This window comes from Hibiscus syriacus, unplaced genomic scaffold (assembly GCF_006381635.1).
Source record: "Hibiscus syriacus cultivar Baekdansim isolate YM2019G1 unplaced genomic scaffold, ASM638163v2 tig00110279_pilon, whole genome shotgun sequence".
Lineage (NCBI taxonomy): Eukaryota > Viridiplantae > Streptophyta > Magnoliopsida > Malvales > Malvaceae > Hibiscus > Hibiscus syriacus.
Window position 1 is genome coordinate 340,899 of NW_024062659.1, and position 13,487 is coordinate 354,385.

At 34.5% G+C, this 13,487-nt stretch overlaps 1 protein-coding gene across 1 annotated transcript; it reads left to right on the forward strand.

Moving 5' to 3' along the window:
- Positions 1-10,963: 10,963 nt before the first annotated feature.
- On the forward strand, positions 10,964-12,789 carry LOC120115972 (soluble inorganic pyrophosphatase 6, chloroplastic-like; the record flags this gene model as incomplete). Its single annotated transcript, XM_039136569.1, has 6 exons — positions 10,964-11,266; positions 11,361-11,521; positions 11,807-11,907; positions 11,995-12,176; positions 12,512-12,610; positions 12,697-12,789. Coding segments are annotated over 6 exons (939 nt in total), but the record flags the coding sequence as incomplete, so codon positions are not given.
- Between the last annotated feature and the right edge of the window lie 698 nt (positions 12,790-13,487).

The following is a 13,487-nucleotide window of genomic DNA, read 5'->3' on the forward strand; positions in this document are numbered from 1 at the left end:
TGTCAAGGTGAGTGCAACACATGCATGAAATTATACAGATGTATTATACATCATCAGGAAGACTTGCGATAAGTCGATCTTGTTTTATCAGCATGATATTATATCATATTTTTATAAATTGATATGACATTTGTCATAGTATGAAATTGTAATGCTTTGATTTTTGAAAATGTGATATTTTACCATGAATGTTATTTCGGGTATGAACTGCCCAATGTTAAATTATAATAATATACTTTGCCATGGATGGATTGAATAAAGTAGACTATATGCCCGAATAAGTCACTGAGGGACAGGGTATAGTTGGCATGCCATAGAGTATAGCAGCTGCAGGTTTATATTAGCACTATAGTGTGTAAGGACACTAAGTGCAGGTTTATGTCCGGATTAGCACTATAGCGTAAGCTTAGTGTAGGTGGTGGGCACGATCTTATGTGTATTGTCCGGATTAGCACTATGGCGTAAGCTTAGTGCAGGTTTAGCACTACGGTGCATGTATTTTACTCGTATACCCAGGGTCCTCAGGGTTGTATATTGGGCTATTGTCTATGGTTTTATACATTATTGGTAAATAAATGGTAAGCATGAAATTAAGCTTACGAGCTTAAGAAATTAATGGCAAGTATATTAGTAAGGAATTTTATATTCAGTTATATTATTTTTGATCTAGTAAATATTGGATATGCTGATAATATGATTGTAAGGTATTTGGTTTTTATGATAAAATTATGCATGAATTGTATTGTACTGTAAAATGTTTTAATTGCCTCACTAAGTATATACTTAGCGTGTGATGATTTTCACGCTAGGTAAAAAGCTCGTAGAAGAATAGAGAGTTCAAGGCAACATCAAGTATCAAGAAGTATATTTCTTTATCAGTAAGACATCCTAAAATGTAATGTAGATTTAATTAGTGGCATGTAATTATTATGTAATTATTATGTTTTATTTGCTTTACTGAACAAAATTGGAAACAAGAAAATGGAATTTTATAAACTTATATGTATTTTCGCAGTTACTGTAGCAGTTACTATTCATTGCTACAATAACCGCGTTTTGGCAAATTTCCAGATTCCAAAAAGGGGAACCGATTCCCCTGTTACAGGGAATCGATTCCCCCACTATTCACTGTAACTGTTCACGGGAACTATTCACTATTCATATAAAATAAATCTTTTGAATTAAATTGGTTACAACGAAACATGATTTATATGACATGGTATTTTTATAATATTATTTACTATTTTAAGGAAATAAATTTTAAATAGCTTTTGAATTATGAAATGTTTTTTTTAATACAGATGACATTTATAATCTGTATAGGTATAATTATACGGGTTATGGGTGTTACAAGTAACCTTTGGGATTCATATACCTTATGCCTTCGTGTGAATTTATTATCCGTATGGGCATAAGAGAATGTTTCCTCTCGAGTTTAACTTAGTCCACACGAGCTTGTAATGGGCTTAGGACTAAGGGTTTGGTAAGCCCAATGGGGCACCGGCAAGGAGAACTCGGGTACCATTTTTTAGAACCTAAACCGAGAGGCTATGGAGAATTAGAGCCCACCCCAAAACCTCATTCCAAACCCTAGGTTGTTTTGTTTCATGCTTTACTTTCTGTTCAAAGCATGTGAACTAGAAATTTATGCGGTTAGGACTTGTTCAAAATCAACTTGCGGGATAGAGATCATGTCCGGGTAGGAATAATAAGCATGTGGGGTAGATATCATGTAGGGTAGGACTTTTTATTTTCATGATTGTTTTGATTATTATCTTTACCTTACTAACTCTTTTCATTTTTTCTCTCTTTTATTTTTATTTCAATCATCTGTATCATTCAAAAGAGGTGTTGATCCACCAAAAAACGTGTTTGTTAACCATAAATAATTTGTATTAATGGACTAAGGGGTTGTAATACAAGAGATAAGAACGCAGGGGTCCGACTATGGTCAGAAAAGACTCAAAAGAAAAGGAGGCCAATCTGCAAGGCAACTATGTGTCACATTCGATCAAAAAGACGTGGTGCCCACAATCAAATACATCAAAAGTTAACTTTTCAAAAATGGGTTGACAAAGGTGGTAGGGACAAGACGAGAAAAAGATTACTAACCTCTAGAATTCATTTAAAAACAACAAGAACAAGATGGCAAGTCATTGTCGACAAATTCAAAAAACAAGTAAATGAACTTCGGATAATCCCTTTGATGGAGGATTTCAATGGAGTTTCCGATTCAGCAAAGGTTAAAAGCCAAAGATGCAGTCATTCGATACTTTTGGGAACCAGTACAAAAAATAACTCAACATTTTCACGGTTCATCCAAAGAGGTCGAAGCGGTTCAACAGGTTATTCAACTGGCGAAAGACGAAGACAAATAACTAGTCAACCTGTTCTGGGTCTAGAGGATTTAGTCCGGATGTACCTTTAAATATGTTTATTGTCTCTTAAAAGATAAAACACTTTTGTCCCAATAAAGATTATTTATAATAACAGACATGTTTTTGGATCAATGCCTCGAACATTTCATGCATTTTTGCATTTTGCATCTCCATTTCATTTTTAATCATTTTCATAAACATGAAATTTCTTCATGGAGGATTCGATGAAGTGGTCTTAACCACATAACACCACAAGGAAGCAAGATTTTAACAATTAAAGAAAAAATTGAAATCAGTACAGTGGGAGCTTGATTAGTTGATTGTAGGACTAAGCCTGCCAGGATGATCTGAAAAAAGAGTCCCCATCTCCTAAGGGCTACGATGTTGAAGTTGTTTGCAGTTACCACATAGGAACCCCCAAACATTCCTCTGAGAACTATAAGGCACTGAAGCACAAGATCCAAAACCTGATGGCTTCAGAGGCATGGACAGCCGAAGAATGGGACATTGCATATGCCATTTGCACTTAGAGGATTGTTTTGTTTGAACACGTCTTTGATCTTCTATGTTTGTTTAATCTTTTAAACGATTGAATTTATGCTACTTTCTAAGGTGGAGCAATTGAACAAAATTTAATCTTTAGTTCTTCGAATATTAAATGAATTAAGGATTCTTTTAATTCTTCAAGAATTATAGATTTTTGACATATGACAAGATTTTACCGTTCTTATCTTGTCTCAAACCCCAAAATAAATACCTTGATTCTTTACCCAAAATAACTCATGGTCATTACCAAAAAGACCAATTTTTGACACTACCTCCCTTTGATTTTTTTTAAACAATGCCTTTATCTTTTTGATACACCCATACCTTTCTTTAAGTCAATAAAGTCACACCATTGTCTTTTTAGACTCAAAATTAACATTTTTATACCATTAAAACCCAAGGCATTGAGTTGTTCATTTGAACATGAGCATTCTTCTAAGACATAACTTGGGGCATCTCGTAGGAAGCCTGAACATTGAGACATGTTGGGGGCAAGAAGCAGAAAGAAGAATCCACTCGAAATAATTCTACCATGCATTAATTACACTGTTTTCATGTGAATAAAAATAATCCTGAAAATCTATCCCCCTGGGGATACCTCTTCTATGAAAGCTTCCATGTATGAAATGATGAACGGCTTTCTTTCTTTACCCCTTCACAACAGGAGAAAATATATATCCCTTGTGTCCCCTTTTGAGCCTATAATATTTTTTCTTCTGATTCAACCCTAACCAAGGATCACCCTCCACACTGGGGGCAAGGTGGAGAAAGTATGCTCGCATAAGTGAAGACATTGATTCAGATGAGGTACCGAAAGGTGAACCAAATGCCAAGTGCAAAAATTCAATCAGAACAAAAAGGAAAAAGAGAAAAAAGCAAAGAGAAAATAAAAAAGAAAATTGAAGAAAAAAGAAGACAAGATGCATATGTAAAGATTCTCTCGATTCAAACGACGTGTCGAGATTTAAACTATGAGATTGATCAAGCACAATCATTTTCGAATCACTGAACCACTTCATTTGAAGATCATAGAGCATCAAATGAGATTGATCAAGCACAATCATTTCTGAATTACTGCATCACTCTACTCGAAGATCATGGAGCATCAAGAGAGAGACACATACGAGCAGATTCAAATTGAGCAAGATATGATCGTAAACATCAGAATGAATTGATCCTTGGTTCAATCACCCTTAAACACTTGTTTGAGCCTTTTATCCCTTTCTTTTATAACCATGAATCATAACCTACGTTACGTGCCTTAAAAGTCCCTTCTAATCATACATGGATTTTTGAACAGAAGAGACTATCTTCAGATTTCATACCGCCCATCAGGATTAATCTTTATTTGCAAAAAATAGTGTAATTAATATATGATAGAGAAAAATAATAAATGGGGGTTCAAGACGTAAATTACTGAATGACGTCTTGAAACCAAATGAGGATTCGAGTTGAAAACCTAAAAAGGCAACTCGAATACAAAAATTAGGCAGCTGAGGCGATAACACAAATTCCTTGATAAGACATCGCACAATCCGAGCGTGACTATGAAAACTGGGAATCGGAGAACACTTCCAATATAGGAGCATCCAAGCTACCCCATCAAACCTTTGAGCATCAAATAAACAAAAATGCCAAACCTTTGACCAAACACAATAACTTGAGACTTTTTTATCCTTTCCTTACTTAACCATTTCCCAAAAATAGATTTGATATTGGCACGTGTCAAATAAGTATAATTTATTGAAGGATTAACAATGTAATTAATTCTTTGATATCCATTGAACTCTAGTTTTATGATTTGTCTCAATTGTAAAATCGTGAAAGGGGCAATATTTTCAAAACTTTTGATTAAACATTTTTCGAAACTCTTTTTTGATATTTTCAGGACTTTGAAAATAAAAGAGAAAGAAAAACATTTTTTTTAAAACAAGACAATCTCTCTAGAGTGGATCTTGGTAAATGATATGTGGCTCTCAAACAAAAAACTCATTCTTAGAATCAATGCTGAAGCAAGAAATCAGGAACAATGAGGGCATCTTTGAAGATTCAACATCAAATGTTGAGACATTTTTTTAGATTTAACATCAAATGTTGGGGCATTTTTTGATATTCAACATCGAATATTGGGGCATCTTTGGGAATTCAACATCCTGATGCAAATTATCAGACCTTTTGAAGGCATTTCCTCCATATGCAGGAACAAACACACAAAGCACGAGACTCCATCCAGGGGATAAAATAGAGCTAATTAATGTTACATACATCTTAGACATACTTAAGAGCATCGCATTTATCATTTTTTGTATACATAAGTTTTTGCAGCTTTTAGAGTCAAGTTTCAACTTCAAGATGAAGGATGCTCAATTCAAAAGCACATGGTGGTTGCTCTACCTCACAGCGAAGGGGCGACTGTCTGACAACAAAACAACTTTCCAGTTTCAGTCAGAGTCAATTTCAACTTCACGGCGAAGGATATTGAACTCAAAGCGACACAATTCGCTCAGATTTCAACTTCACGACGAAAGATATCTAGCTCGAAGCCAAACTTCACAATAAAGGGGTCATCCACGGTTTCGACTTCACGGCAAAGGGAATCGTGTCCACCTGCAACATATAATACTTGGATTTCAACTTCACAACGAAGGATATCTAAGTTAAGGCTCAACTTCAGGACGAAGGGGCCACCTACATTTTCAACTCCACGACGAAGGATATCGTACCCACACATCCACGATTTCAACTCCACGACGGAGGATATCGTGCCACCCGAGACAACACAAGTTCAACTTCACAACGAAGGGACGACTAGTTGTCAACAAATAATTTCCCAATTTCAGAGCCAATTTCAACTTCACAGCGAAGGATATTGGACTCAAGACACCACAAGTTCAACTTCACAACGAAGGGACGGCTGGTTGTCAACAAACAATTTCCCAGTTTCCAAACCAATTTCAACTTCACAGCGAAGAATATTGGACTCGAGACAACACAAGTTCAACTTCACAGCGAATGGACGGCTGGTTGTCAACAAACAATTTCCCAGTTCCAGAGCCAATTTCAACTTCACGGCGGAGGATATTGGACTCAGAACAATACAACTTATTTGGATTTCAACTTCACGATGAAAAATATCCAATTCCAAGGCTCAACTTCACATCGATCAGACCATCCATGGTTTTAACTTCACGACAAAGAGAATCGTGCTCACCATTGTCTCTCTTGAGACAGTTTCCAAGTTTTGTCTCTCTTGAAACAGTTTCCCTTGAAACAAAATCTTTGAATATCTTTTCCTTGAAACAAATTTCATCTCCCTTGAGTCATTTTCTTTTGGAACTAAGTTTTGTCTCTCTTGAGATAGTTTCTCTTAAAGCATATCATTTCCCTTGAAACACAAAATATTTGAATCAGTTCCCCTTGAAATAAATTTTGTCTCCCTTGAGACAGTTTCCCTTGAAACATAAACATTAAAAACATTTCCCTTGAAATGAATTTTGTCTCTCTTGAGATAGTTTCTTTTTAAACAAAATCTTTGAATCCCTTGAAACAAATTTCGTCTCCCTTGAGACATTTTCTGTTGGAACTAAGTTTTGTTTTTCTTGAGATAGTTTTTCTTGAAACATAAACATTAAAAACATTTCCCTTGAAATGAATTTTGAGATAGGTTCCCTTGAAACAAAATTTTGTCTCCCTTGAGACAGTTTCTCTTGAAACATAAACATTGAAAACATTTCCCTTGAAATGAATTTTGGTCTCTCTTGAGACAGTTTCCCTTGAAACTTCAATCTTTGAATACAGTTTCTCTTGAAACATAAAAAAACCTTTGAAATTGTTTCTCTTGAAACACAAAAAAAAACCTTTGAAAATGTTTCTCTTGAAACACCAAACCCTCGAGTTCGATTACACTCAGCTTCGAGGGTACATCATTTACAACATAACTCAAGGCTAGAAGGGTTATCTATCACCAAAAGACCTTCGAGTTCGACTATGCTCAGCTCTAAGGCACATCATTTACAACATAACTCAAGGCAAGAAAGGCTATCTGTCAATAAAATTACCGAGTTCGATTCCATTCAGATTGATGACACCTCAATCACACTATTGTCCGGTTGCAATCGAGGTTTTTCAAGTCGAGAAGAAGGTCTGGTTAGCCGTGCCTTAGTAGAAATAAGCCATTTTTCCGTCAGAATGGCTTAAGTCGAGAAAAGCTATCTGTCAGCGAAGACTTTTCGAGTTCGGTTTCATTCAGCTCGATGGCATATCAACCACATTGTGGAGTCAAGAGATTACTTTCCAGTCGAATTTTTAGCCAAGGTCTTTAAACCGAGAAGAAGACCAAAGTGGACTACAACGAGAAGTCATATTTTGATTCAAATCTTTTCAAGATGAACACGACTTCGCGACGGAGGAGCCATCCGCCCTTCAATTCGACAAGGAGTTATTCTTTAACTCCACTGAACGAAAATTTGTGTCTTTTTATCTTTGTCATATTTTTCGTTCCACGAAAAATGACAAAGAGAGGCAGCTGTAGACACCCATTTTCTTAAAAGATAGAACTAGCAAGAGTTTCTCTCCTAGGAGGACTCTTCCACCACCATATCTTTTAAAGCAACAACCACACCAACAAACATGCAACAACCGAGCAAAGAGTCTAGTTGGATTATGATTCTATTGTTAATAGGATTCTAAAAATAGTTAGTTTTTTTCACTATAAATACATGTAATCCTCCCCATTTGTAACAAACGATTTACATACAAGATACAGAGGAAAGCACGAAAAAATACAAAGGCAAAGCTATTGTAAACGATTCGAAAAGGAAATAAAAGACATCATCCTTTTTTACATTGATTCGTTTAATTTTCGCATGTGCATATTATTTTTCTTGAGATTTGGTTTGAATAACTCAAAACGTGGGTTACGCCGATGACCAAAAAGGGGTGGGTTCGAAGTTTGAACCTAGATACTCCCGAACATGTTTATCATTATATATATATATATATAGATGTATTAATTTTTTTCCATTATGTATATTTTTTTCTTAATTTATATTTTATACGTTTTTATATATATTTTTTAATATTCTATTTTTTTTTATTATTATATATATTTTTTATTTTATTTTATTTTTTCTATTTTTTTTCTTAATATCATGTATATCTTTATTTTTATTTGTTTTACTTAGTATATATTTATTATTTTTATTTGTTTTAGTAAATACTACTTTATATGTACACATTATTTTTATTATTTTTAATTTTTTTTATTTTTTTATTTTTTTACTCCATTAATTTTTTTCTTTTATCTGTGTCTTTGTTTTTTAACATTTTATTCATTTTGTTTATTTTTATTATTTTATTATTATTTTTTACGTGTTTTGTTATTTTTCATTTTTTCTTGTTTTATTTATTATTCTCACGTTTACACACTTGTTATCCTAATTCGATTTTATACTCCGCTACGAATCTACCGTTTTTATCTTTTAAGGGTATTCAAATCAATCAATTATAAGTAATTTGAATCGGATCTGTTAAATTTTAATTTAAATTTCGAATTTTCGCAACTAAGATAACCTGCAAATTAATTGGTATCGAAAGGGCGGTTCAATGGTGCTAATCATTTCTTGACCGTAACCGACTCCCGAACCTGACACATTTCTGGTAAAAATACAGATCAGGTAATATGGTGTCCGACCCACCTAAATTCGTTTTAAAATAGTCGGTGGCGACTCCAATCCACATTTTTCAAGTCGAAGCCCAATTCCGGGACCCAACCAAAAGACGGTTACGACAAATACCATCTAAACAATCTACAGAGCAAAAAAAATCGATGTCATACCACAACCGCTATTTAGATCCCGGATTTTTCCCTGTTTAATTACCCTTTAGGCCTAATTCGATCAACTTGAGGTAGCCTCCCGGCATTAGAGACTCGCCGACAATTCGGTCCGGCGCGTTTAAGTTATTAACAATGTATCTACTGAAGTGAGTCATGAGTCATTATGTTTATGTACATATCAGATGGAACATGAGTCATGACATTCAGATTTCAGACTTTTCCAAGAGCATAGGCAAGGGCGGCACCGGCCACACTGGCGCCGACTACGATAATATCTGTAGTTCCGACAGCCTCGTGATTTCCATTTTTGTTTACAGAGTTTTCCTTTGGAACCTCCATGGAAGCTGGTCTTTTATGCTTGCTCAGTCCCTTGAATCCTACAAGAGAATTGTAGTACAAGAAAACAAGGACCAAATTACAAGAGATATTTATATAACATCAAATCAAACCAAACCTTGATTATTAGGGATAATTTGTTTATTATTTCATCTTCATGTTCGCCATCTGTTTGTTATTAACAATGTATGGATAATCGTATCGTGTGGTAATTTAATTTAAGATTAAAGAATAACAGAAAATAATTACGATAAAAAATATGTTAAAAATATAATACTCTCGGTTGAGCGTAATTCAAAATGTTAATTTTTTATCGTATTTTTGATTCAATCAAGAAATATTATGAATAATGTAACATTTTTTTGTTGTCAACCGAAAATGTTACACGAACAAAAGATGTGACATTTTAGTAAATCCAATTTATTTCGCTCATATTGGTTTTTTTACATCAATTTAGCCCTCGAAGTTATTTAGGATATTCATCCTAGTCCTTGAAGTTTGTTGACATTTTTTATTAACAGAACTGTAAGTCTTTTTTCGTATGTGGATTAAGAGATTATGTTAAAATATTTATTAAACAAAATGATTAAAATAATTTCTCAAAATTTTATTATTTATTTCAGCGAGATTAAGGAATTAGGCTAAATTTTTTAAGATTTTTCTAACATTTATATTTAATAAATATTTTATTATTTATTTTTTAATACATGTCACTTCATCATCAAGCCACGTCAGTAATATTGATTTGAAAATTACTGGTGTTGATAAATGCAAAAGACTAACGATTCTGTTAGTAAAAAGACTAACTGATAAAAAACGATATGAGTGAAATTGATAAATTAAGTTTATTATAGGGAAGAAAATGACCCTTAAGCCTTAATTTTAATATTTTAATTTTTATTATTATACATTATAAATATTTTTTATTTTAATTTATTTTAATTTTTGTTTTTCTTAAAGAATAAATAAACCGTCAAACTTTCTAAAAATTTGATTAAACCCTCAAACTTAAAAAAATTAACAAGTTTCTTTGCCATATTATTAGTATTATGTACCACTATTAAATGATAATTTTCATTACTCAAAAGATTACATTATTATTTTGGGTAAATTAGGCGTATAGTACCTAAACTATCAATTTTTGTTCGTTTTATTATTTAAACTTTTAATTTTTTTAAAACCACACCTAACATTTAATTTTTGTTTCATTTTAATACTCTCACCATTAAAAACTTAACAGACGGACTTGTTGACGGTCATGTCTATAGTCCTCGGTCGTCGCATCCGTCGAATGTTGAAGCCCAAACTTTTCAGCTTGCACATTTTCACCAGAAAATGCCCCAATCTCCCAAAATCGACTATGGACTCTTTGACTTCTTTATCATCCAATCTTTGTGGTCAACTTTCGATGGGTATGAAACTAAACTATATTGGTCAACTCGTCTTTCTCTAGTGGTCCACTGTTCGAATGATCGTTTGTCCATTGGAGTTATGCCCCATCAACCTGGCCGTTAAGTTTTTAACGACAATGTAGTAAAATAAAACAAAAACTAAATGTTAGCTATGATTTTGATTTTTTTTAAAGTTTAGGTACTAAAACAGACAAAAACAAATAGTTTAGTTACTAAATGCCTAGTTTACCCTATTAGTTTTAGTTTAAGAGTCATATTGTATATAAAATAAGTTTATAGTTCACACTGATTTTTATTCAAAGTAAAAGGACCTAAAGATGCATTAAGCCATTTGTTTATGATTTCTCTAAAAAAGCGAATAAAAGGTCAGTTTATGATTTCTCTAAAAAAGCGAATAAAAGGTCAGCCAATCAATGCAAACCACTTGCTCAAAGAAAATAAGCGAAATAATCTGAAAAGGCCACCACTCCCCAAAACACTCCTCTAATCTCCAGATAGCATCGACAATGGCCGCAGCCGCCAGAGTGATAGCCGTTGCCTGCCACTCCACCGCCACCACCTCTTCCTGCCTGCTTTTGAAGACGTCGTTCGCTTTGAAACGCGGCAGCAACGCACTCGGCCTCAACAACGGCAGACGATTGTCGAAGAGATTGTTCTCTTGCAATGCCATTTGTAACCCCCAGTTTCAGATCAAACAAGAAGGCCAGCCCGAGACTCTCGACTACAGAGTCTTCTTCGAAGATACTTCGGGCAGAAAGGTATTTTCACTTCCCATCTTGTCCCCCACCCCTAACCATTTATTTGAAATTTGATTCATTAAGGTTTTGATTTGAGATTTGATTGTGGCCTTAGATATCTCCTTGGCATGATGTTCCATTGCATTTGGGAGATGGTGCTTTTAGCTTCATCGTCGAGATACCCAAAGAATCAAGTGCGAAAATGGAGGTCGCTACTGATGAATTGTACACTCCCATTAAGCAGGACACAAAGAAGGGAAAGCTTCGATATTACCCGTGAGATTTGTTTATTTTGATTATTTTTATTGCTCATTTCAATTCTTGGGTTGTTTTCAGCTTGGGTTTGTTGCAATTAGAATTAAAACTAATGATGATAGCTGATCGATTATCTATAATTTTGATTTTAAATATCGAAATTTGATATTAAATATGTATGTATATGTGAGATTCAGTTTGGAATATGGATATCAAGTGTTTATATCTGAACCCATTAATATGGCATTGCTATGTAGTATGTTAAGGAGTTTTCGTTTCTGAATGATTCAATCCATTGCCCCTCAGCTATAATATAAACTGGAACTATGGATTGCTTCCACAAACATGGGAAGACCCATCTTTGGCGAACTCTGAAGTTGAAGGAGCATTCGGTGATAACGACCCTGGTAATTCCGATTATTGTTTCATTACTTGATACTTCTCACAAGATTTTTTCTAAAATATTTATTTTTTTTGTTTCTTTAAATTCTTAGTTGATGTTGTTGAGATTGGTGAAACCCGGAGGAAGATTGGTGATGTTTTGAAGGTTAAGCCCTTGGCTGCTTTAGCCATGATTGATGAAGGGGAGCTTGACTGGAAAATAGTTGCCATTTCATTAGATGATCCAAGGGCTTCTCTTGTTAATGACGTTGACGATGTTGAAAAGCACTTCCCGGTATTTCCCTCTTTACTTTCTGGGTTGTGATATCGTTTTAGATTGCTACGTTATTTTACCATGACGACATGCATTTCAAGACGTCATTGCCTCTTGTTATGGAATTGGATTATTGATGAAGGTGAACTTGACTGGAAAGTAGTTGCCATTTCATTAGATGATTCGAGGGCTTCTCTTATGAATGATCTTGACAGTGTTGAGAAGTTTATTTCTCTCTATAAGTTGAATTCTTGATATTGCTTCCTTATTTTACTATGACAACATGCATGTAAAGACATAAGTGTTGATTGTTGTGAAATTGTATTATCGAGCATCCGTTGGGTGATGTTTTCAGGGGGACTCTCATTGCAATCAGGGATTGGTTTAGGGACTACAAGATCCCTGATGGAAAACCGGCCAACAAGTTTGGCCTTGGCAACAAAGCAGCAAACAAGGTAAGTATCGGTTTTATATTTACCCATCGCTTCATCCTGGTTCAACCTGCATGTGTTCACCCAAATATTATCTGTTTGATAAACAGGATTATGCTCTTAAGGTTATTGCAGAGACTAGCGAGTCTTGGGCTAAACTTGTCAAACGGTCAATTTCCGCTGGAGAGCTTTCACTCGTGTAATTGCTACCAGGAGCACTAGAGCAGCAATGCATTCTGTTTCAAATAATCATCTGAGTTTTTGACTTTAGGGTCTCGGTAATCCTATGAATTGATGCCAATGCTCTTCTTTTTGCTTATTTATTTGAGTAAACTAGTTAACTCTTTTGACTGGGGTTGTATTTCTTGTTCATATGGTGCTCTGGTGTTGATTAATAGGAGGACTTACGTGGAAATGACTTCCCTTTGCAAATAAACAATGAAAATCTTCCTTCATGTAATTGCTGAGAATAGTCAAAGTTTCGGTCATGTTGCTGTATCATTGTTATATTCTCCGTGGCATTGGAATTATAATCATCCATGGGAAAATAATGCAAGAGAAGTTGCACATTTATGATAATAAAATAACTAGGAACTGAGATTCCATTGAGATGGGCATTGGAATAATAACCCTATGAGGTTTTCTAGATCGGGTTTAAAGACTGGTTGTTAGATATGAGTTTAGAAAGGGGTTAGTGAATTAAGAGAGTGAAGTTGTGGCAGCCATGGTTCTTATTGAGTAGGTTTTATGAGGGTTTCATGGAGATCGGCTAGGATTACTATAGTTCTGTTCAGTTAGAGGGTCTACCATGGTATCTACCCTAGTGTTGTGAACCTGTTCACTGGTAATCATGTTATTCTGTCCTTCATCGACATGTTTGCAACAGGTGATGGAATGAATA